At 39.5% G+C, this 22,917-nt stretch overlaps 3 protein-coding genes across 3 annotated transcripts; 1 reads left to right on the top strand and 2 right to left on the bottom strand.

Moving 5' to 3' along the window:
- Positions 1–76: 76 nt before the first annotated feature.
- Positions 77–3,728, bottom strand: J4E84_003689 (uncharacterized protein; the record flags this gene model as incomplete). The annotated part of the gene is made up of 7 exons (XM_049386299.1): positions 77–826; positions 887–1,746; positions 1,801–1,989; positions 2,044–2,072; positions 2,128–2,138; positions 2,577–3,366; positions 3,544–3,728. 7 exons carry the CDS (start codon positions 3,726–3,728, stop codon positions 77–79), a joined length of 2,814 nt encoding a protein of 937 aa, XP_049246148.1.
- Positions 3,729–4,704: 976 nt separating this feature from the next.
- On the bottom strand, positions 4,705–6,165 carry J4E84_003688 (uncharacterized protein; the record flags this gene model as incomplete). The annotated part of the gene is made up of 1 exon (XM_049386298.1): positions 4,705–6,165. One exon carries the CDS (start codon positions 6,163–6,165, stop codon positions 4,705–4,707), a length of 1,461 nt encoding a protein of 486 aa, XP_049246147.1.
- Positions 6,166–6,946: 781 nt separating this feature from the next.
- On the top strand, positions 6,947–8,931 carry J4E84_003687 (uncharacterized protein; the record flags this gene model as incomplete). Its single annotated transcript, XM_049386297.1, has 2 exons — positions 6,947–7,126; positions 7,219–8,931. The coding sequence occupies 2 exons, from the start codon at positions 6,947–6,949 to the stop codon at positions 8,929–8,931; spliced, it is 1,893 nt and encodes a 630-aa protein (XP_049246146.1).
- Positions 8,932–22,917: the final 13,986 nt, after the last annotated feature.

Genomic DNA, 22,917 nt, shown 5'->3' with positions numbered 1-22,917 from the left:
GAAATATCAAAGTGCTCCCCTTCGGACATCTGAAGTGTCCAGACAAAGCCCTCCTCTCAGTTGTTGTGTTGTCACCTCAAAACGCCCATTGCTCTCTAAGATCCCTCAAGACGCCATCCGTCCTCCACCCTATCAGTCTCTGCAGCTGTTCCAGATACTCCACACAAGCCTGCTGCTCCCGCGGATCGATGATATAAGCTCCACATGCACTCAGAATGTGACTACCCTGGAACATAGCATTACCACAATGACTGTTACTAACGCCATACCCTATCGTTATCCTCATGTGCTTGCGAACAGCCGCGTCGGTAGATTTCCTAGCCCGAACACCTGCCAACCCGACTAATGACGCATTAGGCGAGTATATCGTGAGCAGTATCTTGCAAAGGTGGTAATACTGCAGCCCGACTGCCACGATCCCCTGCGGACAGAGCAGTTCAGGCCAGCTTGCCTCAAACTTGTCACCCGCATCGGGTTCGACGTGGAAAGCCGAGAACGTCCAAGGCTTCGTGCGCTCCCATTCCTCGACTTCATCGTTCAATTCTTTCCATGTTTCGCGGCTGATGTTTTCGCTGCCATTGTTTGTGCCTCCGAAGACAGTTTGCAGGACGACGGCGAACAGGAATATGATGCGATTCGCCCAGCTTTCGTCGTCGAATTCGCTGAAGACAGCGGAGTGGCGGTAGTTGTCAAGGCTTAGGTTGAGTGGCTTTTGGGTCGTGAGAGAGACGTAGATGTGTTGGCGGAGAGAGACCCAGGATGCTGATTCGCGGAGGCCACCGTCTGCGGCGAAGGAGGAGATACTGTTTAGTATACGAGCGGTACCCTGAGATCACCATGTGGTCAGGAAAGATATATAGTCAAGCTCAAGGGCGAGAGAACGTACGAGGTGGTGGCAGTGTTCGTCGGCATCGCCCATCTCTTCGTGAAGCCGAAGCAGGATAACGGCTATGAGGAAGTTCTCATCCCAATGTGCCAGCGGGTCCTCAAGTGCTACGATTAGCGCCTGTAAGCACTGATCTACATAAGGTTGCGACACGTCTTCTACGGCCTTGCCCATCAGCCAGGAGTGTCTTGCAGCAACACCCAGTATGCCATTGAGAATGACGGGGAAGTGGGCTGCGCGTTTTGGTACCTCAGTAGCAAAGTGCCGCCGTGAGTCACACACATCGATCCACGAGGTGCAAAAGAAGAGGTAATGATGGAGGAGACGGGCTTCGTGTGCGTTGTTCACGGGCCACCTGAGTGTTGGCGCTGAGGAAGGACTGAATGCTGTGGAGTTATAAGGAGAGTGATTATTGTTGATCGATCCGAAAGGACTCTTCTTCGATAGACTCGGGGACTGTGACAGACGTTGAAGTGATCCGGGGCTTGCCTGCCAGTTTGTGTTTACTATTTGACTTATCGAAGACACGGCGCGAATGCTGTGCGGCGCACTGTTACTGGTACCGCTCGTGACACCAATTAGAGACGGTGGGACCTGAGTGTTGAGGACTTCGTGGATGGAAGGTAACTCGCTAGTGTCGTTGAACTCCGAAGTTGGAAGGTCCACGAACGTGGTAAGGTCACCGTACGTCGTCGCCAGTTGGCTTTCGCTAGACACTCTGTTCAAATTTGAGTTTTGCCGCCGGGCTTTTGATGCAACGTTGAGAGTGTTGGGCGTGCTTTCGGGATTCGCTTCGCTTTCCGGCCCAGCTTCGTACTCTTCTTCGTCACCACTGTCCTTGTTCGGCTCAACAAAGTGCACTACACCACTTTTCATCAGCGATTATCGCTATTCACGAAATTTTTTCTACGCACATGAGCTTGGAATATCAACCCACTGCTGTCCCACCTGGAACTCGAGGGACTGTTCAGCGGATCCTATGTCTTCGCCGGCGTTGAACTTGACCGCCGTAACAGGTCGGAAGCGAAAAGCATTGCCGCGAATGCATGGCTTTTTGCGCTCGGTGCAGTATTTGCATTTTTCCGAGTCACGCAGCTTCACGCCTGTAAATTCCTACATTAAGCGTTTGGATGGCATTGGATTGTAAGAGCCCGTACATTTGATGTGACGCTCACGACAAGCTTTGCTGTTGAGCAATCAGCAAAATTCTATATGCGGGCAATCCCGCGGCTTTGACTAACCATCCGCTTCTCTGTCTCATCGTGAGGTCGGAGGCCCGAGGACTGTGAACGATGGAGTTGCTACGTTGAGCCGGGAAATCGATCCCATCTTGTCGGTTTTCCTTTCGGGTCACTTACCCCGCCCGCTTCGTATGCAACGTCCTAAGTCTGGAAGCTTGCGGGGCATCTTCCGATGGAGGAAAGCTTGGAACGTAATGCGCAGTTTGATTGGTAAAGGTCTGAGCCGGAAATGACAAGTATACGCGCATTGACCTGTAAATGGCAAGGCTTCCCGTATTCTCTTACGCCGAAATTGTCGCTCGATACCTGCAAAAAACCAACAGAATTGCGACTGACATTCGGCCGCGTGTTTCTGGTGAGCTTCAATGTGTGTGTTGGAGCTGGACTGAACACTACACGATTGCGAAATGGTTTGATGATGCGAAATACTCCTGGCTGACCAAACGCACGTCGACTCTTCGCTTGCCTTCATCCTGCCGTCTTTGCACTTCTTCCAACAGGTCTGCGGTAGCTTTTGCGTTGGTAGCGATGCTCTCGAGACTGCGGATGGCTTCAATGATCCATCTTCGTTCCTCCAAGTCGTCTTCTTCGCACCCCCACATCATCAGTGGCCACAAGACATTGACCGGCAGCGACTCGTCTGCCTGCGCCATCAGATGTGTCAGACGCTTTATATTCATTATGGCATTAATAACATCCTTGGTTTTTGGGTACTGCACGTATGCAACGCGATGTAAGTGTATGAACGATGCGTAGTAGTTTGCGAGATAGGTCCGGAAACTCCGTGTGAGTGCGCCTGCTAAGTTTTTGGCTATGTGTTTTTCGGTGAGGTTTCCAGCAACCGCATGATCCATCAATGCTGGTCGCTGGCCGTAAAGTGCATGTAGATCCTTGGAGATTTGCGCTGCGATGGCCATCACTTCAGTCTCATCCTGAACCGTGCCGCGTGTACGACGCCACGGGTCAATGCGTGTGATGCGACCGGCGAAGGACTGCACCTTCTGATAGAACATGATACCGGGATGATATAACACGTCAAACAGAATTTCCTCGATTTCGGTGTCCGACGTGTCCGGATCTGACCCGGGATTGGCCGCAGGCGACGCATCAAAAATGGTCTCGTCTGTGTCAGCCAAGAAGAGACCTTCTCCACCTGCTGTTGACACAGCGCGCGCGTCAAGTAGGCGCATCCATGAGATGAGTCGACGTTCCGGTGCCGAGAAGGTGGTCTTGCTGACACTTTTTATAAGTGTATAGGCCTCGCGTAAGTTCGTGTGGGCTCGTGGCAGCATCTCCGTAAGAAGATCGGTATAAGTAAGCAAAAAAAGAGCAGCGAGCATGTGTCTGAGGTCACTGTCCTCGACTACTCGCGTCTTTGCTAGGCAATTCGCTACCTGTCTGGATGCGGTATCATACAAAGGCCTCCAGTCTGCCTTGGCCATGTCGTTGCCCAGCCCACTGCGCTGCATCTGCATCGCGGCGAAAGCCATGATGGCACTCTTGACGATGGGTGACTCTGCAGCCAAAGTGGCAAAGAATGCCCGAGTAGATGCCCATTTGGGACCAATTTCCACCGGCGTCAGGATGGGTGGCATGAGCATCTGGAGGAATGTGTGCAAGAGGTAATCTTCGTTCGGTCCATTCGACGCGCCCTCGGTAGAGAACGGCGAGGTCGAAGCTGGATCAGGCTGGTGAAGTCTACGCTCTGGCAGCTCATGCACTTCATTACTCGCGGAAGACGTTACTCCCAGGGTCTGACTTGAAGATCTATGAGTCGGCCGGGACTGGTGGATGGACTGCGAAACCGGGTCTGAATGTGTTGCTACGCTCGCAAAAGACCCTGTGTCAGTTGGCCATGAGCTGGGACTCAACAGCATGGCTTCGTCCCAGGTACCCAAGCTCAATGGCCCAGATAGGTCAAAACCAAACCCGTACCCTTCCAAGGGTAGTGGACCAGAAAAGAAGGGCTGGTGCTGGCCAGTGCTGAATGAATGGGATGGATTGGTAGTGCTACGAGCCGGCGTGCGGTTCCAAGTGCAATCGAGATTCAGTCTTTCGCAGTGTCCACATCTGGGCCTCTGCTCATTACATCGCACTTTCCGCCTCCTATGTCGATGAGCGTTGGTGGGGAGTAACGAAGAGTTTCCGCGTACCTGCACGCATTGCAGCCGTTTTTTGAACGCGCAGGGCGAGGTTGGGCTGGCGAGGGTTCAGACACGGGCGCCGAAGGCACCAAGGGTGCCTGATTTGGTACAGGCGGCTGCGACATAGGCGATGATGGATTCTCGATTCGAGATGGAGATGAATCTGATTGCGATGACTAGTAGGACCGTTTATGTATGCTGCACAGCGGAGTAATAGTATGTGTGTGGGGGCCAATCAGCTCAGGCGCTATCTCGGTGTTTATGCGCAGGTGGAGCAAAGGAACGGTCGCGGCGCACGCCTGATCGAGATTTGCGCATCGTCACTGTGACACCTGGGCACTAAATACACTCAGTAATATGGGCTTCTCCGTTGCGATAACCCGTTACATTTGACGATTTCTGCAGATCTATGAAGCTCCAAACACCTCTACTCTTACCTGGCCGATGTCCGCTTCCGTCGCCAAATTTTCACAGGCATCTCCCCTAGAATCCAATTCATCGTCTCTAGCCGCTGAAGCTCCCAATTCGGACTACTCAGCGCAAAATCATACCGCCTCAACACACTCGCCAAAACCACCGTCTGCTCTAGGTACGAGATGTTGCGTCCGATGCAGCCTCTTGCACCCGCCGAGAAGGCCAGGAAGTAGGGCTGTAAAGCCTTGCCCTCTTCACCCAACCAGCGCTCCGGTATGAACTTGCCGGCGTGCGGGAACACGGATTCCTGCCGATGCGCAACATATGCAGACATGGCAACGGAGACCCCGCCCGGAATGTAGTCACCCAGGATGTTGACGCCCTCGGCTGGCGTCTGTCGCGGGAGTCCATGGGGCGTTGGTGGGAAGAGCCGGAGCGATTCGTCGAGGCATGCACGGAGGTATGGTAGGTGTTTTACCCTGTCGTAAGCGACCACCCCATCGCCTTCCTCTTCATCGTCTTCCAGTGCCGAATCGATCTCTTGCACTAACTTCATCTTGATATCCGGGTGCTTGATCAATTGGTACATGACGTTGGCCATCGCAATCGCTGTCGTAGCTGATCCGGCGTTCATCATGATACTCACTTCCGCGATGATCTCGCCCCATTCTAGATTGTTCGGATGGCCATTCTTGTCTTCCATCAGCGTTTGGAAGAAGTCGTCGAGCTTCTCCCCTGCCCTGTACCGCTCCAGGCGCTTGTGGGCGAGTTGAACTGGTAAGCCCTCCCATTCGTTCGCATAGTCGCTCATGCGCTTGTAGAAGGGTATGACGTTCGAGAGTTTGTTGATGAGCGGATACCAGTCGTATGGCCAGATCAACAACGACTGTTTCCGAGCTGTGTTGTAAAGTGCTGGTCTGAAATCACATTCATATGTTGAGCCGTCTGTCCTCCGTCCAGTGACCCTGTCGTGGCCCCGATCGAGGAATCCAAGCTTGTCGGAAAGTCCAATATCGGCGATAGCGTCTAGTGTGAAGAAGTTTGTCCACTTCCGATAGTCGAGGTTCACGTCCTCAGGCTTCGGTAGCTGTCCAGGAGGCAATGGTGAGGTGCAGCACTCGTCAAAGTGCTTTAGTAGCTTCTGCGTCTTGTCGGCTACCTTGTGCTCCCAGCCCTCCAGATTCTTGATTGCATACGCAGAGCTCATCAACTTCCTCTTCCGCGCATGATCATGCTTGTCGATGGCATCCGCAAGATGGTAATGCGAGCCTGCAGTGACAACGTACGATCCATCCTTGGTACAGGGAGTGTTATGACCGTAGATATCTTTTACAGCTCGAAGGTCGCCATACGAGAGGAAGTTGGGGCCCACACGAATTACTGGATGCTTTCGATGTAGTTTCTCAAGGTAGGTGGACCGCGCTCCGCCGTGCGCAAGCACCATGAACGGGATCGAAGATATGCCCGAGAGCGGGTGCATGTTTGGGTAACGCCGAAGACCTGAGATGTCAGTCGATGTTATTGTTGTACTTGATGGCTGACATACCATTCACATCGCGGAAGTAAACGACTACAGGATAAATAACAAAGTAGAAAAGAGCGCACGCGCCTAGCGCAGCAGCATACGGAATGGAAATGACCGCTGGAGACATCTTGAGTCGCGATCAATACAACAGCGACGTTGAAATTAATCTCATCAGCAGCTTTGCGTAGTGATAGTATACATTGTGCGATTGGAAGTTTACTTAAGTGCTCGTCGCGGTATCTCACTGCCCGTTGACGCAGCCGCAAAAGTGGATGACCGCATCCCAAGTTTACCAAGAAGGGTATGCTTCGGAGAATGACGGCCTATTGCGGAATGCATTGCTACGACCGGTATATGCGGGCTTGCAAAGTTAAACCGGGAACTACGCGTGGACACCAACTGACAGCTAAAGTGTGGGGTAACGCGGGGATGCCATAGTTTACTCGCGTCATGATCAGCACTGCCACGAGCGTTCAAGCATCACAACGGACTACCGAAAGCGTCGTGCCCATAAATGTTTGGTTGTTATCGAAAAATCAGGTCTGGCAGTCATGCCCGAGAACGATGGGTTGGTGCAAGTACTTGTGCGGCTGTCATCAGTGGCCCACGTGCTCTTGACTAGTTGAAGGATACCATTTGCTTCTCCCTGGCTATATCGTCGCCTCAGCCTGTCAAACCTTTGGAGGCTATTTTGCTTCCTTCTGTTATCATGGATTCACTTGCTTTACCACTTGACATGTCAGAGTTGAGGTCACAACTCAATCCTCTTCTGCAAGCACTCAGCACAACACCGGTGTTCAGCAGTTTGAAGCCCTCGACTGCAGCAGACGGACTAGCTGCATTTCTATTTCTTCTTACATCGCTCGGGTACATCACTCGTGGTCGCATTTGGGACAAGCCAGACCCGAACTACCATGTAAGGAGAATATCTCCACGCGACTTTGCATCCTTGATGTCACAGCATTACTGACCATGCTGTTATTATAGGTGTATTTTGAGAGACCACAGGTCGAAGAGGGCTTCTCAGACGGGAAGACCGATTCTACGCGCGACGTTTGCCAACGCCTCGACGAGGGCGGCTACCATTGCGTCATCTTTTGGGGCTCACAGTCTGGTACATCAGAGCGCCTCGCCGAGAGCCTGGGCCGAGAGTGCGGCGCGCGCTATGGAGTGAATGCCTTGGTTGCGGACCTATCCGATTACGATGCCGAAAGTATTGCGAGGATCCAGAACAAGTATTTCGCCATCTTCATCCTGAGCACATATGGCGAAGGCGATCCGAGCGACAACACTACCGGCCTTTGGGAGTGGATCAAGCGGCTAGGCGACGACAACATTCGGCTTGAGAGCTTGCGATACCTGGCATTCGGTCTCGGTAATAGCAACTACAAATACTACAACAGGGTCCTCGATGTTGTCGCCGATGCCTTAGATACTGCAGGCGCTACTGCGCTGATGCCACGGCAGAGAGCCGACGATGCCAATGGTGGCACAGAGGAGGACTATCAAGCATGGAAAGATGATGTCTTCACTCTGCTTGCTCAGATGGGGTTCGAAGAGAAGGCTGTCACTTACGAGCCGACGATGAGGGTTGATCTCGCCGCCGTGAGCCCTGGTCCCGAAGCAAATTCCGTCACCTCGGTGCACCACCAACGATCTGCCTTGAACTCAGCCATAGTTCCTTTGACCATCAAACACTCCCGCGAGTTGTTCGTGTCGGGGGATCGCAACTGCGTGCACTTGGAAGTGGATCTGGGCAATACGGACATCGTGTACAAGACTGGGGATCATATCGGCATCTGGCCCGTCAACCCTGAGGAGGAAGTCAACCGACTGCTCGACATCCTGGGCTTGCAAGGCCGTAGGCACGACTGCCTCACCGTAGCACCGAAGAGCGGTTCCGACAAGCCAAAGATACCGTCGCCGTGCACGCTCGAGACAGCTTTCCGCAATCATCTAGAGGTTTGCGCGCCTGTGGCTCGGAAGGCTGTGCTCGACGTTGCTCAGTTTGCGCCCACCCCTCAAGCCAAATCGAAGCTCCTCGGCATTGCGCAGGACCGTGGGCGTTACGAGCGGTTCACGTCTTCTGCACACGTCACGTTCGCTCGGCTGCTCGAGCTTGCCAGCCCTGATGCTGCGTGGACCTCGATACCGCTCGCTTTCGTTATCGATAACTTGCTGCCGCTTCAGCCGAGATACTACTCCATCTCTTCGAGCTCCGTAACGTCTCCCCGGCGCATCGCAATCACCGCACTAGTAGTCAGTAAGACGATCACGACTGAAGACCAGTCAACAACCAATATTCCTGGCCTGACGTCCAATTACCTCTTATCGGCATCCAATCTTCGCCCGGCCGGAAATACGCCAATTCCCACCTATCACCGCTCAGTCGGAAGTGGAGATGTCCAGGGCCAAACAGTTCTCGCGCACGTGAGGAAGTCGAAGTTCAAGCTGCCCATCACATCTTCGACGCAATTGATCATGGTCAGCGCTGGTACCGGCTTTGCTCCTTTCCGTGCGTTTCTCCAGGAGCGCACCAAATTGCATGCGATTGGTAGGCCGATTGGCAAGATGTTGCTGTTCTTCGGATGTCGGAACCAGGAGGACTACATCTACCGTGACGAGCTGGCAAAGATGCAGGAACAGTTATCTTATAAATCATACGCTCCTCCGAGATTCTGTGCGTTCAACCCTTGCGCTAGCGCCGCGCTAACGCGCTAGCGCAGCGCTAAAAACTCCTTAAAGCTGCTAAGCTAATTATAGCCTAGGAAATAAAGGTATTAAATACTATAAAACTTCTAGACTAATAAGTAGGCTTAAACGCAAATCTCTGTAGAGCGTCTAAGAGAAAATAGCACTAATATTAGTAATATAAATTTTAGCGTTATAATAATACACTATTATTACTTTAACTCTATACTTTACCTATACTATAATATTACTTTATTACATTAGATATACTATTTAATAGCGCTTGTTGCGCTCTTTTAACTATATCTAAAATGTCTATTATTGCTGCGCTTAGTTTGCCTACTTACGTGTTACTTTCTCTATTAATACTTATATTATTACTACTATTCTTTCTCTAGTCTCTAAGCTTATAATACCTTAGTTAAATATATACGCCTACGCTATATCTAAGGTATAGGCAGAATAAAGCCTATAACAAGCGCAGTAATAATAAGTTAATAAATACTACTAAAGAGACTATAATAGAAGATAATACTAGTAAATAGACTTATTATACTTAGCGCCTATATATATAGTAAGTATCTACGCAGCGTAAGTTAACTTAAGTAGTTAAAGTTTTTTAATAATATAGATAGTTATTCTAGAACTTTATCTACGCGTAAGTAATAGAGCAGCACATAATAGATAGTATAAGAGCTAGTAGTTATAAGAGATAATAATAGACGCTGCTTAAGGTAGTGCGCACTTTATAGTTAGATTACAGCATCTATAGTAAGAATATACTATTAGCTTATAGGTATAAGTTATTATAACTTATAGAAGAGAAGGCGTTTAGCATATTTAAAGCTAGTATAAGTATTAACGTAGTTAATTACTATACTGCTGTGCAAGCTATTAAGAAACGCGTACCTACCTAGTACGCGTTTATTCTTTACTATTTAGAAAACAAGAGGTAAGAGAAGGCCTTAAAAAACTATAAGGCGCTATAGCAGTAACTCTACTTTATTACTAGTGTAGTATGCTTCTTACGCGCAAAAAAGAGGTTAAACACGCTACCTACCTATATTAGTCTCTATTTATAGAGATCTAGCGTACACTAACACGTTATTAAGATTCTTGCTAGCTTTAGTATGTACTATACATACTATTATATTAATAGTAGAATAGGCAAGATTAGTTAACTTACGTAAGTAAGGCACTCTTTTTATATAACTTCTTCTAGTATATAAACTTCTATAATATTATTAAAACTTCTATAATCTTCTAGAACCTTCTATTTATATATTATTTATTAACTCTAGTAGTAGAGTTAATTATAAGCGCAGGTACACAATCTCTATGTAGTTATTATATATAATAACATTAACTTTATAGATTACAAATAATATAAGAACACTAGTTATATAGCAAGCTATTAAGCTTTTACTAATACAGCCTTTATTATATGTAATAAGTTACCTGCTAATAAACTTACCTAAGACATATATAATCTGTCTATACCTTTTTCTCTCTATAATATTGTAACTAGTCTAGCGTTAACTAGAGGTAATAATATTAGGCGTTATGTATCTAGCTTACTTATTACTAATATAGTCTAACGCTTATATCTAGAGAGCGTAAAGGTAGTATTTAATTGCAATAGTAACTCTTTCTATCTAGCTTTCTCTGTTATTAAATAGTTACTACCTTACGTTACTTAGTACTAGTAATTTGCTAGCATTCTATAAAATAAGAGCACTATTAAGAGCACGTATGCTATATATAAAGATATATTCTTACGTTAGTTAGGCTTAAAGGCTGCTAATAAGCCTAGCAAAGTTAATAACTTTACTTATTACCTTATATTATATTATAGAAACTAGCTTACTACTAACTATATATAGTCTACTTTACAGAAGCAGCGTCGCGCAGAGCTACTATATAATAGATAGTAGTAGATTTAACTACTTTTTACCTAGTTCTACGTCTAGATAAACTTATTAGCTACTATTATCTATACCTATTAGGTAGCTAATTCTAGTTTTTATACTGTACACTCTCTTATTACTAACATAACGTATTAAAACTATTTATATAGTACTAGAGACAACGTAAAGTACTACTTAATAGAGCTAGTTATTACCTAGAGATTTACTTTATAAGTTAGAGTACTCTTTTACGCAGCTATAAGAGACTATAGACTACTACTAGTTAATACTAAGTAGAATCTCTAGCGCGAGGTAGTTAGAAATGCTATATTCTGCCTATTAGCGCTGTAATTTATAGAGCTTGTTAAAGACGTCTAATCTACTACCTTTATCTTGTTAGCTTAGACGTCTTCTAGTCTAGACGTTAACTTCTATACTATATATTAGCTTTTATAGAAGGTTAAGCTATTCTTAACACTACGCTATATAGTTAAGTATAGTAATATTAGTATGCTACAGCGCTTAGTAGATTCTCTTATTATTATGTTCTTAGAGGTAAAGTAGTATAACTATAGCAGAGAGATACTATATTATTAATAGTGTCTATTCTCTGCAAATACGCCTATTCTCTAGTAGTTAATATTATTATTAGGTCTTATAAACTAGTATAGGCAGCAGTCTACCTTTAAGGCTATTAATCTACATCTTAAGCACCTTAACTATAGTTGCAAGCTTAACCTCTACAACTAAAAGAACTCTACGCATAACTTTAATATTATATTCTAGTAGTAAGCTCTTTATAACGTATATCTAGGTAAACTCTACACTAAACTTAAGCGTTAGTATAGAGAATCTATGTTAGGCAAGTACACAAGCGATAGAGCTATTTATAATATATTCTTTCTTAGTTAGAACCTATTCTTAGATAGGTATGCTAGCTATCGCGCTTCTATTAACGCTAGCAGTAGAATATATAATTCTGCAGACATCTAATAGAATAGTATAGACAGTCTTAAGGCTAACGTTAATGCTTTTAACGCTTAGTATATTTATACTCTAACGTCTCTACCTTATAGTACATTAGTAGTAACGCCTAGTAATAGTTATAATAGGTTTGTTAACATTAGCAAGTACGCTAACCTTGCTTATAGCAGCTACAACAGCTAAGTAGATACTACTACTAATAAATATCTATTAACTAGCATTAATTAGCTTAATCTTATATAGGCCTTTAGTTAGCGTAGCTATATATAATATACTCTATAAGTTTATAGAAGTTTATAGAAGTATATAGTAGTATATATAAGTTTATAGTGTTAATAAAGTTGCTATCTACTTACTACGTAGTTAAAACTACGTTAAGGTAGAATTAATATTAAGGCTAGTAGAGGCTACGTGTAGGTCTTACTAGCGTAATTAGCTTAGAACTTTCTACAAGATTACTAGTGTTGTACTTACTAGAAAGAATTAGCTTAGAAGTTTCTATAAGATTGCTAGCGTTACTAATTATTCTAGGTGCGTAAGAGAATAGAGAGTTATACTTAATTTATCTTAACTTATTTAGTCTACGTAAACGTTATTAGCTACTAAACAACTATCTATTAGTAGAAGCCTATTACGTTAGCTGCTAAAGAAACCTCTATTACGTAGAAGCCTATTATATTAGCTACTAAAGAAACTCTATTAAGTAGAAGCCTACTATATTAGCTACTAAATATACCTCTCTTTTAGTTAAACTAGAACTATTCTGCAACGTTACTAGAAGAGTAGACAACGTTGCTAGAAGCACAGCGCACACGTCTCTGTTCTCGCTATTACCTACTATTTCTTTTCTACCTCTTTCTTCTAGTAGCCTACTACCTTAGGCTAGTGCGCTGTCTTCTTCTACTTCGCGCTATTAGAGTAAAGATATTACCTATAAAGCTAGAGAGGCTAGAGAACTGCATATTACTATTATAGCTAACTAACTGCCTAAGCAACTAGAGCACTAAGATAAAGCTATAGCTAACTAACTACCTAAGTAACTAGAGCACTAAGATAAGGCTATGTCTAACTAACTAGACACTTTATTATTAAGTATATATAGCGCTACCTTTTTTAGCTCTAGCTTTATAGACGCCTCGCTAACACGCTATTATAGCTAACTAACTACCTAAGCAACTAGAGCACTAAGATAAGGCTATATCTAACTAACTAGACACTTTATTATTAAGTATATATAGCGCTATCTTCTTTAGCTCTAGCTTTATAGGCGCCTTACTAATACGCTAATTACTAAATTAGTGTAGTAGTTACTACTAAAAGCGCAAATCTCTTGTCTACAACCTCTATAAGAACTTACTAGGCAATTAGCCTATAAGTCTTAAGAAGTTTATAGAATATTACTAGTTAGCTCTAGCTTTATAGACGCCTTGCTAACACGCTAATTACTAAATTAATATAGTAGTTACTACTAAAAGCGCAAATCTCTTGTCTACAACCTCTATAAGAACTACTAGGCAATTAGCTTATAAGTCTTAAGAAGTTTACAGAATATTGCTAGTTAGCCTATAAGTCTTAAGAAGTTTACAGAACGTTGCTAGTTAGCCTATAAGTCTTAAGAAGTTTATAGAATATTGCTAGTTAGCCTATAAGTCTTAAGAAGTTTATAGAACGTTGCTAGTTAGCCTATAAGTTTTAAGAAGTTTTGCGTTCTAGCTATAGAATAAAAAAAATAGAAAAAAATAGACAAACTACAACTTAAACCTAGATCTTTCTCTATAGAAATACTCTCTATTTTCTGCTAGCAGGCTTAGTAGGCGCTACACTAGCTAGCTAGTAGGTCTCTTCTCTACTATAGCTAGGTACTTCTACGTAAGAGGCTTTAACTATTAAGCTACTTACTCTAAGTATATTTAATAAAGTGTAGCTACGCAACTTAATATATAAACAGAGACTATATAGCTATACTAGTTGCTTCTCTATTTACTAGGCGTCTACTTAATAACGTTACTTAGCGCAAGATATAATAGTAGTACTAGCAATACCTCTAACTAGGTCTAAATATAGCTAATTACGCAGCGCCTATTACTACTAATAATAATAACTTTAAGGCTAATTCTAAGTTTACTTAGTACGTCTCTAGCTAGTTTAAGCTTCTTACTAACTCTCTTACGCTAAGCAGAAGAAGACACTTAAAGAGTACATTAACTTTAAAGAGAAGAATAACCTCTATAGATACAGCATAGCTATATAATATATATAGTATATTTTTAAGCTATATAGAAAAGCTTATCTATATTATAAGACCTAGCGCAAGTAAGTTACAACGTCTAATAACCTTACTAACCTATAGCGCTAGCGCAACAACACTAGTGTCTAGCTCTCTACTATAGATATTATCTCTAACCTTAGTTCTCTAGAGAAGCGCAGTAAGAACGCGCCTTTTATAGGTAATCTAACTACTATAGTTAGAAATAAGCCTAATAAGCTAGAGCACTCTAGCTCTCTAGAAGAGCGCAGTAAGAACGCGCCTCTATAGGTAACCTAACTACTATAGTTAGAGATAAGCCTAATAAGCTAGAGTACTCTAGCTCTCTAGAAGAGCGCAGCAAGAACGCGCCTCTATAGACAACCTAACTATTATAGTTAGAGATAAGCCTAACAAGCTAGAGTGTGCTAGTAATAGTATTAAGGTCTTTACTCTTCTTAATATCTAGGCCTCTCTTTATAGGCTGTAATTAAGTTACTAGTTATAACGCTTCTTACTATTTTCTTAACGCTAGCGCTGCTAAAGCTATTATTAACTACCTTCTCTTTATTACTAACTCTCTTATAGTTATTATTATTAATAACACTAGCTATAAGCCTTTAGGCCTCTTAAGCCTATACGCTGCGCTGCTAAAGCTATTATTAACTATCTTCTCTTTATTACTAACCTCTTTATAATTATTAACCTTACTATATATATCTACTATAAGTAGTGTTCTAAGAATAACTACAGACTATGTAAGGCTATTATTAAGTACGCTAGTTATAAGCCTTTAGGCGTCTTTTAAGCCTATAGCTACCTAAGAAGACGCCTCTAGTAGGTATAGTAATTAGGTTGTATAGGCTAACTATTTAGTTAGAGGTAAAACGCTGTAACACTTGCAGCAAGAGAGGTAGAGGGTAGTAGTAGTTTTAGGTGTAGAAGGTAGCTCTAGCTCTAAGTTTGTATCTAACTACCTTTTTAATAACTATACTCTAACTCTAACTAACTCTCTAGCGCTAGAATGCCTACTAGATTAGGCACCTTATTATTAAGCATGTATACAACCTCTTTCTACTATTTATTAAGAACTATGTTCTAGAGAAGAAACTTATTATTGCTAGAGTTCTTCTCTAGAGCTATAACCTTTCTTTACTATTTATTAAGAACTCTAGCAATAATGTTACTCTTAACTTTAACTACAGCTTTAACGCTAGAGAAGAAGCTTATTATTACTAGAGTTCTTCTCTAGAGTAACAACGTTGCTCTTAACTTTAACTATAGCTTTAACGCTAGAGAAGAAGCTTATTATTACTAGAGTTCTTCTCTAGAGCAACAACGTTGCTCTTAACTTTAACTATAGCTTTAACGCTAGAGAAGAAGCTTATTATTACTAGAGTTCTTCTCTAGAGTAACAACGTTACTCTTAACTTTAACTATAGCTTTAACGCTAGAGAAGAAGCTTATTATTACTAGAATTCTTCTCTAAAGTAACAACGTTGCTCTTAGCTTTAACTATAGCTTTAACGCTAGAGAAGAAGCTTATTATTACTAAAGTTCTTCTCTAGAACTATAATCTTTCTCTGCTATCTATTAAGAACTCTAGTAATAACGTTACTCTTAACTTTAACTACAGCTCTAACGCTAGAGACGTTACTAATAATATTACTCTTAACGTTAACTACAGCTTTAACGCTAGAGAGTTTGCTAGCAATATATTATTTAGACTTTCTAGTAGTAACCTTCTAAGTTACGCTAGGTATCTACAGAGTACTAAGTTAGTGTTCTCTACTCTCTCTAAGGCTATTAAGACTCTTCTAGCCTTAACTTTGCCTACTACTCTAGAGCCTATTAAGGCGACGTAGGCGCTACTTATAAACCTAACTCTACTTATACTCTCTTTAATACTACTATAGACTTTCTAGCTATAGAAATATTATTTAGCCTCTAATCTACTTATAGCTTCTACTTTCTAGGTAATTTTGCTAGTGTCTATTAGTCTTCTTATTTAGCCTCTAATCTACTTATAGCTTCTACTTTCTAGGTAATTTTACTAGTGTCTATTAGTCTTCTTATTTAGCCTCTAATCTACTTATAGCTTCTACTTTCTAGGTAATTTTACTAGTGTCTATTTATCTCTAACTATGCGCTAGTAATTAGTAACAGGCTTCTACTCTTTATTATTACTAATTAGATTAATAATCTTATGCTTTTTCTTAGCTAGCTATAAGCTTCTCTTTCTTTTTATTATTACTATAGAGGTTAATTATCTTGTGCTCTTTCTTAACTAGCTACAAGTTTCTTTTTTTCTTTCTTACCTTTACTCTTTAACCTAGTAAGCTATTAGCTAGGCTAGAACTCTATAAAGTAGTCTTATACATAGATATAGATAACCTTATAGCTATATCTTATCTTAACTCTTAATATACTCTTTCTTTGCATAATCTAAATAAGCTACAACTAGTCTAGATAACCTCTTACCTATAATGTACTCTTGCTAGCCTTCTCTACTTGCAAACCTACTTCTTATACTTTTATTATAAGTAATATAACTATGTTATATAAAGCGTTAACGCTATAAGAGATAGATTTTAGTGTAGATATACTGCTTACAGCGTAAGTCTACTAGTAAGAAGATATAAACTACTAGAACTAGTGTTACTATCTATATAAGTATATAGCAATATACACAGAGAGAAGTATATAGTAATAACTTTAATTCTAACTAACTAAACTCTACTCTCTTACTATAGCTAGCATTTAAACTCTAACCTACAACGCTTACTCTAACCTAATACCTAGGTTGTTTTCTTTAGCAGTACTCTAAACAGCTAGAATAGAATATAGAAGCTAACGCTCTAAGGCTAGCAAATATCTATACATTATAGTAGCAGCACTATAAAGGCACTGCTTACTTATACCTTATAGAGAAGAGAAGAGAGCAAGCTATTCTATGTCTATTATTACCTACTTACTATACTCTTACTACTACTGCGTAACGTTACGTATAAGAGTAACTAAGATCTCTACCTAGCTTAGCGCAATATCTATCTTCTTATTATTATTATTATTATTATTATACGCTAAAGGCGTAGAAGAAGTAGAAGTAAGAATAATAAGCGTAGGCGCAGGCGTAGGCGCAATTATTAATAGTAGTATAGCTGCTAGACGCTAAGTGCGCTAAGTATAGTCTTAAGGCAGGCTATATTACTATTAGTATATAGTTACTAACTCTATAGTAGTGCTATACTTATCTACGCTCTCTAACTATGCTAGACCTTAATTTACTCTAGTAAAGCTTATTCTACTACTAGTGCTGCTATTACTACTACGCAATAAACTATAGTAGTAGCACTAAAAGTATAGCGCGTAAAGCGCTAAATAAGAGGCTAAACAGAAGAGAGTTAGAAGTAGATATTTTAAGGTAGTTGCTGCTATTATTATTAATGTAGAGAGTGTTATATAGTATAGAATTACTATAGACTAAAGTCTTAATAGCTATAAGTAAGATTACAGTCTTAAAAAATAGTATATTTATTACTTATTACTTATTACTCTTTACTTCTTACTCTTTATTAATTATCTACCTCTTATACCTATATACTATATTGCTATGCTAGTAAAGCTAGCGTCGCAGCTATTAATACAGTGTCTCTACTTATTACAACTCTATGTTTCTACTAGCTTCTTATACTTACGTACTATATAGAACCTTAAATCTAGGTATTCTCTATTAATAATAGCCTAATATAGTACTACTATTTAGTATATTAGTTCTTTGCTAGTCTAGTAATCTCTAGCTCTTAACTAAGATACCTAGCTTAACTGCTAGGTAGGTAATTTCTTGTATACAAAGTTGCTATTTTTTTTACTTTAGGTTTAAATTATACCTATTACTATTAGCTTTTTTTAGCTTATAAGTCTTCTATAAACTTCTAGAGACTTATAGACTAACTAGTAACGTTCTATAAACTTCTAGAGACTTATAGACTAACTAGTAATATTCTACAAATACTTAGAGACGTATAGACTACCTCTTTCTTCTCTACTATATATAGACTACACTACTAAGTGTAGTAATATAAACTTCTATAAACTTCTATACACTTATATTAGGTTGTTAGCTAATTGTATATTGCTACTATTTAAGAAAAGGCGCTTAAGTATAGTATTGTAACGTAGCTCTTTATAGCGAAGGCAATAGTTAGTTATATTTAGATTTTGTTATACAACACAATACTATAAGAATAATATATAAATAGATAAGTAAGAGATTACTAGATCTATTAAACTATCTAACTCTTACGTGCTATACTATTATTAATACTAAGTAACCTACGCAGACAGCCTCTATTAGACACTAGCTCTCTTTACCTATATAGGTATATTAAACTAGCTAGAGCTAACAGCAAACTGCGTACGTAAGGCCTAAGAACTAACTTATTAGGCTATCTTAAACACTAGAGCTATTACTACTATTATTATAACTAAAGAGAGGCTTTTTCTACTAGTCTTAATAACTACGTATACTTGCACTAAGCCTCTCTGCTAACCTAAGCTAGGTACATAGATAACTAGAGTTAATTAGAACTACCTAAGGCGAGCACTACCTTATAGTATCTTAGGCGGTAAAGCTACTAGCACTAGCTCTACTAGAACTAAACTTAGGTAGACTCTTTAGTAGAAGAGACCTAGGCTAGTAACTATAAGGTAGATTATCTCTCTTAGGTAACATGCTACTACTCTTCTTTTAGAGAGAAAGAAAGTAGCTACCTAGACTAGGTGTAAACTAGTAATAAGTATATATAGGCAGAGTATACTTAATATATATCTCTGCTCTCTTAGAGTAGACCTAACACTTATAGTTATTTCTATAGTATTACTTATAGTAGTTCTTACTAAGGCGCTGCTTCTCTATATCTATCTCTATAATAGTACTAATATAGCCTATTATTACCTTCTTAGACTAGGTCTATAACGCGTAACTATTATAACTATCTCTATACTATAAGTCTAGGCGCTAAAGCTTCTAGCTAGCGGCTTTTCTTCTATAGAAAGAAAGAAAGTAAGTATAATATTAACTCTCTATTAACGCTAGCTTAGTCTACGCACGTGTTATTGCTAATACACTACTAGAAGATTAGATAAGAGAACTAGAGAGTAGTATTCTAGTGTTTAACGCAAGAGCGCTAACTAACTTCTCCTCTTTCTTCTCTTTCTCCTCTACCTCTACTACTACTACGTTCTTCTCTTCCTTTACTATAGACTTCTAGTCTGCCTTATCTTTCTACTTAACTTTCTTATTCTTTTTACTAATAGACTTCTACGCTACTTTATTCTCTTTCTCTCTACCTATACTATTATTATTATTATTGTTACTAAGAATAGGCAAACTACTTTTATTATTATTGTTGTTAATAATAGGCAGAGCATTATCTATCTTAATATTCTTATTCTTATTCTTAGCTAATGCTATAAGAGTAATAACTATAAGTAGAGGTAGAGGCGCAATAGTAGAACAACGCTAGAAAGGCTGCAGACAAAGGTTATAGTTATAACGTTAGTAGAGAACCTACACTAACTAACCTTACGCGTTAGGTACTATACTATATACTAGTTAGTATAGATATTATATTAATGCTATTAAAAAACCTACTAGTACCTATAAAGAGTGCTCTACAGCAAACTAGCTGTAGTAGTAAAGTATTAAGCTTTATTAGTTACTACTATATAGTAGCGTATAAAGCGCGCAGGTACTTACGTTATAATAAGTATTATAAGTATTTATTAAAGGTTTAAAAAGGCTAAAAAGATTTGCTATATTCTAGCGCCTACGTCTATTTACTACTAAGGCTAATTTTATAGTAAATCGCTAGACGCTGTCTACATACAAATACCTACTACCTTCTACTAACTACTATAAACTACTAGGCTAATAAAATAGCAGCCTCTAGACTCTAAACTAGAAAAAATGTGTTACTTAGCTATTTAGGCCGCGTTAGCAGAGTAAGAGTAAAAAAGTAATAGGTATTCTATTAGCAAGTAGAAGTATATTTAATAGTTCTATAGTCTTATGTAAACTTATAGAAACTTATAGACTAATAGAATAATAGACTTTAGACTCTCTACTAAAAGGCAAGGTAATATAGCTATCTACACTATAATAGAAAGGTAAAAGAGAAGGTACGTATTGTATAATAATAATAACTAACTATATATTTAGATCTTCTATAATCTTATGTAAACTTCTAGAAACCTCTAAGTAAATAAAAATAATAGCAGCTAATTAATATATAGAGTCTATCTACCTAACTATAATACTAGCTTACTTTACTACTCTAATATCTTCTATACGCTCTTACTCTTATCTATTAGTTTTTACTTGCGTCTACTCTATAACGTCGCTAACATCTTAATAGCGCAACTAGAAGTTACTATTACTATCTCTACTACTTTATTTAGACTAGTAGCCTATCTCTTGCGTAACGCTAGTTATAGTATACGCACTATGTTATAGCTATCTTAACTTCTTAATCTAGGCGTGCAACGCCTTACTACTATATAAAAACTTAGAGTACTAGCTACGCTAGCAAGAGATAAAAGAGACACTAAACTAGTAGTAGGCGTAGTCTAACTTGCGTCTTTGCAAATTTAAGACACTATTAGCAAAAGTATTAAATTAGATTTACAATAGATACGCGCTAAACAGTCTACTATAACCTAGAGACTAGCGTTTTATAGAACTAGAGCTACAACACTACTATTTAGACTATTAATAAACACTTTAACTTAGACCTGCGTATTTATTCTTATAACACTAGTAGCTATATTATTATCTATACACTAGTCTAGTAGAGGTAGATATATAGATAACTAAGATCTTAATAGTATACTCTAAGTTCTTGTTATTCTTAACTATCTTCTATTATCTAGAAGTGCACTATACTCTACTTAAGAAGCATTTAGTATATTACGTAGTTAATATAGTAATAGTACTACCTTGCTATCTACGTCGCAATACTACTATATACATAGAGATAGTATCTAGTTAATACTATCTAGAAAAGCTAAGTCTTTGTTAGCTCTAGTATCTATATCTACTAATATATTACTAACTTAGATACGCGTAACCTAGTCTATATATATACCTAGTAGTATAGAAAATTATTAATTCTCTCTATATAAGAGTACTATTGCCTGCTATACTACAAATACTCTAACCTAAGTATATATTAGGTTAGTAAGCGTACCTCTACAAGGCTCTACAGAGCTAACAGAGATATTAGAGGCTTTTTTAATCTACTACTTTAGTTACTAAGTGCACTTAGAATAGTAGGTCTCTAGTGCTATATAAAGTTGCTAGTCTACAGGTATAGTATATTTACCTAGCTACTTAAGAAACCTATAATAGTAATAGCTATTACTTACAACCTTTAGCTAAGATAGTAGTATATTTACCTACCTTTGTCTATTAGTTTTAGACTAGAACTTATAACTATTCTTAGACAACCTTACCTAAGACACTACCTTATTATCTATAGACTAAGACGCAGATAGGCTAATAGATATATTAACGTTACTAGGCGTTACTATCTATAAGAGTCTACTAGCTACGCGCAAAGATAGAAGCTAATAATAAGACTATTATACTTAAGCTAGAAGCTTTAGCTTTAGAACTACTACAACGTCTAGTTAATTAACTCTATTATAGTTAAAGAGCTAGTATAAAAGAAAGATAAATACTTAGCTAGTATACCTAGCGCCTCTCTCTCTACAACTAATTTACTACTATAGGTCTATAATACTCTTAGTAATTAGTATATTCTACGTTATAACTCTTATAATATCTAGTAGATTTATATCTATTCTAAGAGACGTTATTACAAAGATAATATAGATATAAAAAGTAGAATACTTAAACTTATTATACGTTGCGTCTTTATTATGCTACGTAATATAAACAGTATACGTCTTAACTATATTAAATACACACTAATCTCTAGCTAATAGGTTAGTACTATAGTGTTAATTATCTAGGAAGTTCTTTGTTATATACACAAGCATTATTATAGCCTATTCTATAGTATTCTAGAGTTAGGTTCTTCTATTAATAAAGATAATTATCTTAGGCTACGTTATAGGTATAGCAGCCTCTCTAGTTATAGATAGTAGTAGTAAGAAGAAAAGAAGATTCTATAATATAGACTTACTAGGTAGTATCTCTATAATAGTTATAGACGCGTTAGGCCTATTAATAGTTATTTAAATTAACTTAGTCTTATAAGTATTACGCTCTAGACAGTAGAAACTAGTAGTGTCTAACACCTACTTAGTAGAGTTAAGATCTAACGTAGCTAAATAACTAAACTAATTAACATTTTGCGTAAGAATACTATAGAGTTTACCTAGCTACGTAAAAGTAGAACAGAATGCTTCTTACTAGATAATAAGATAGTACTTATTAATTATAATAATTCTAATCTGTAACTAGAAGGTTATGTCTCTTAACGTAGTCTAGAAAATATAACTAGATACCTACTTAGGCTCTATTAATATATAAGTATACTTACTATAGATAATCTTATTAATAAGCTTATAAGACTAAGTATAAGTTCTTGCGTTAACTAAGTAAGGTCTTACGCTATTAAGATAACGTATATTACTAAGCTACTTATTCTCTAGCTTAGAGAGTAGTATTAACTATAGTATAATCTTTCTAGTTAATACTAAATACGCGTAGAAGATAAGGCTTTTACTAAAGCTAGTTATAGTAATTAATAACACGTTACTTCTTATATAGATAAGACGCTAAAGAGCGCGTATCTACTTATTACGTAGTTTAAGTGCCTTACTACTATAACTATAGAATAGCACACGCCT

Source organism: Alternaria hordeiaustralica, assembly GCF_023758085.1.
Source record: "Alternaria hordeiaustralica strain BMP 2776 chromosome Unknown scaffold_5, whole genome shotgun sequence".
NCBI classification, from domain to species: domain Eukaryota; kingdom Fungi; phylum Ascomycota; class Dothideomycetes; order Pleosporales; family Pleosporaceae; genus Alternaria; species Alternaria hordeiaustralica.
The sequence above is the reverse complement of the archived record's forward strand: the minus strand, read 5'-3'. Positions and strand labels throughout refer to the sequence as shown.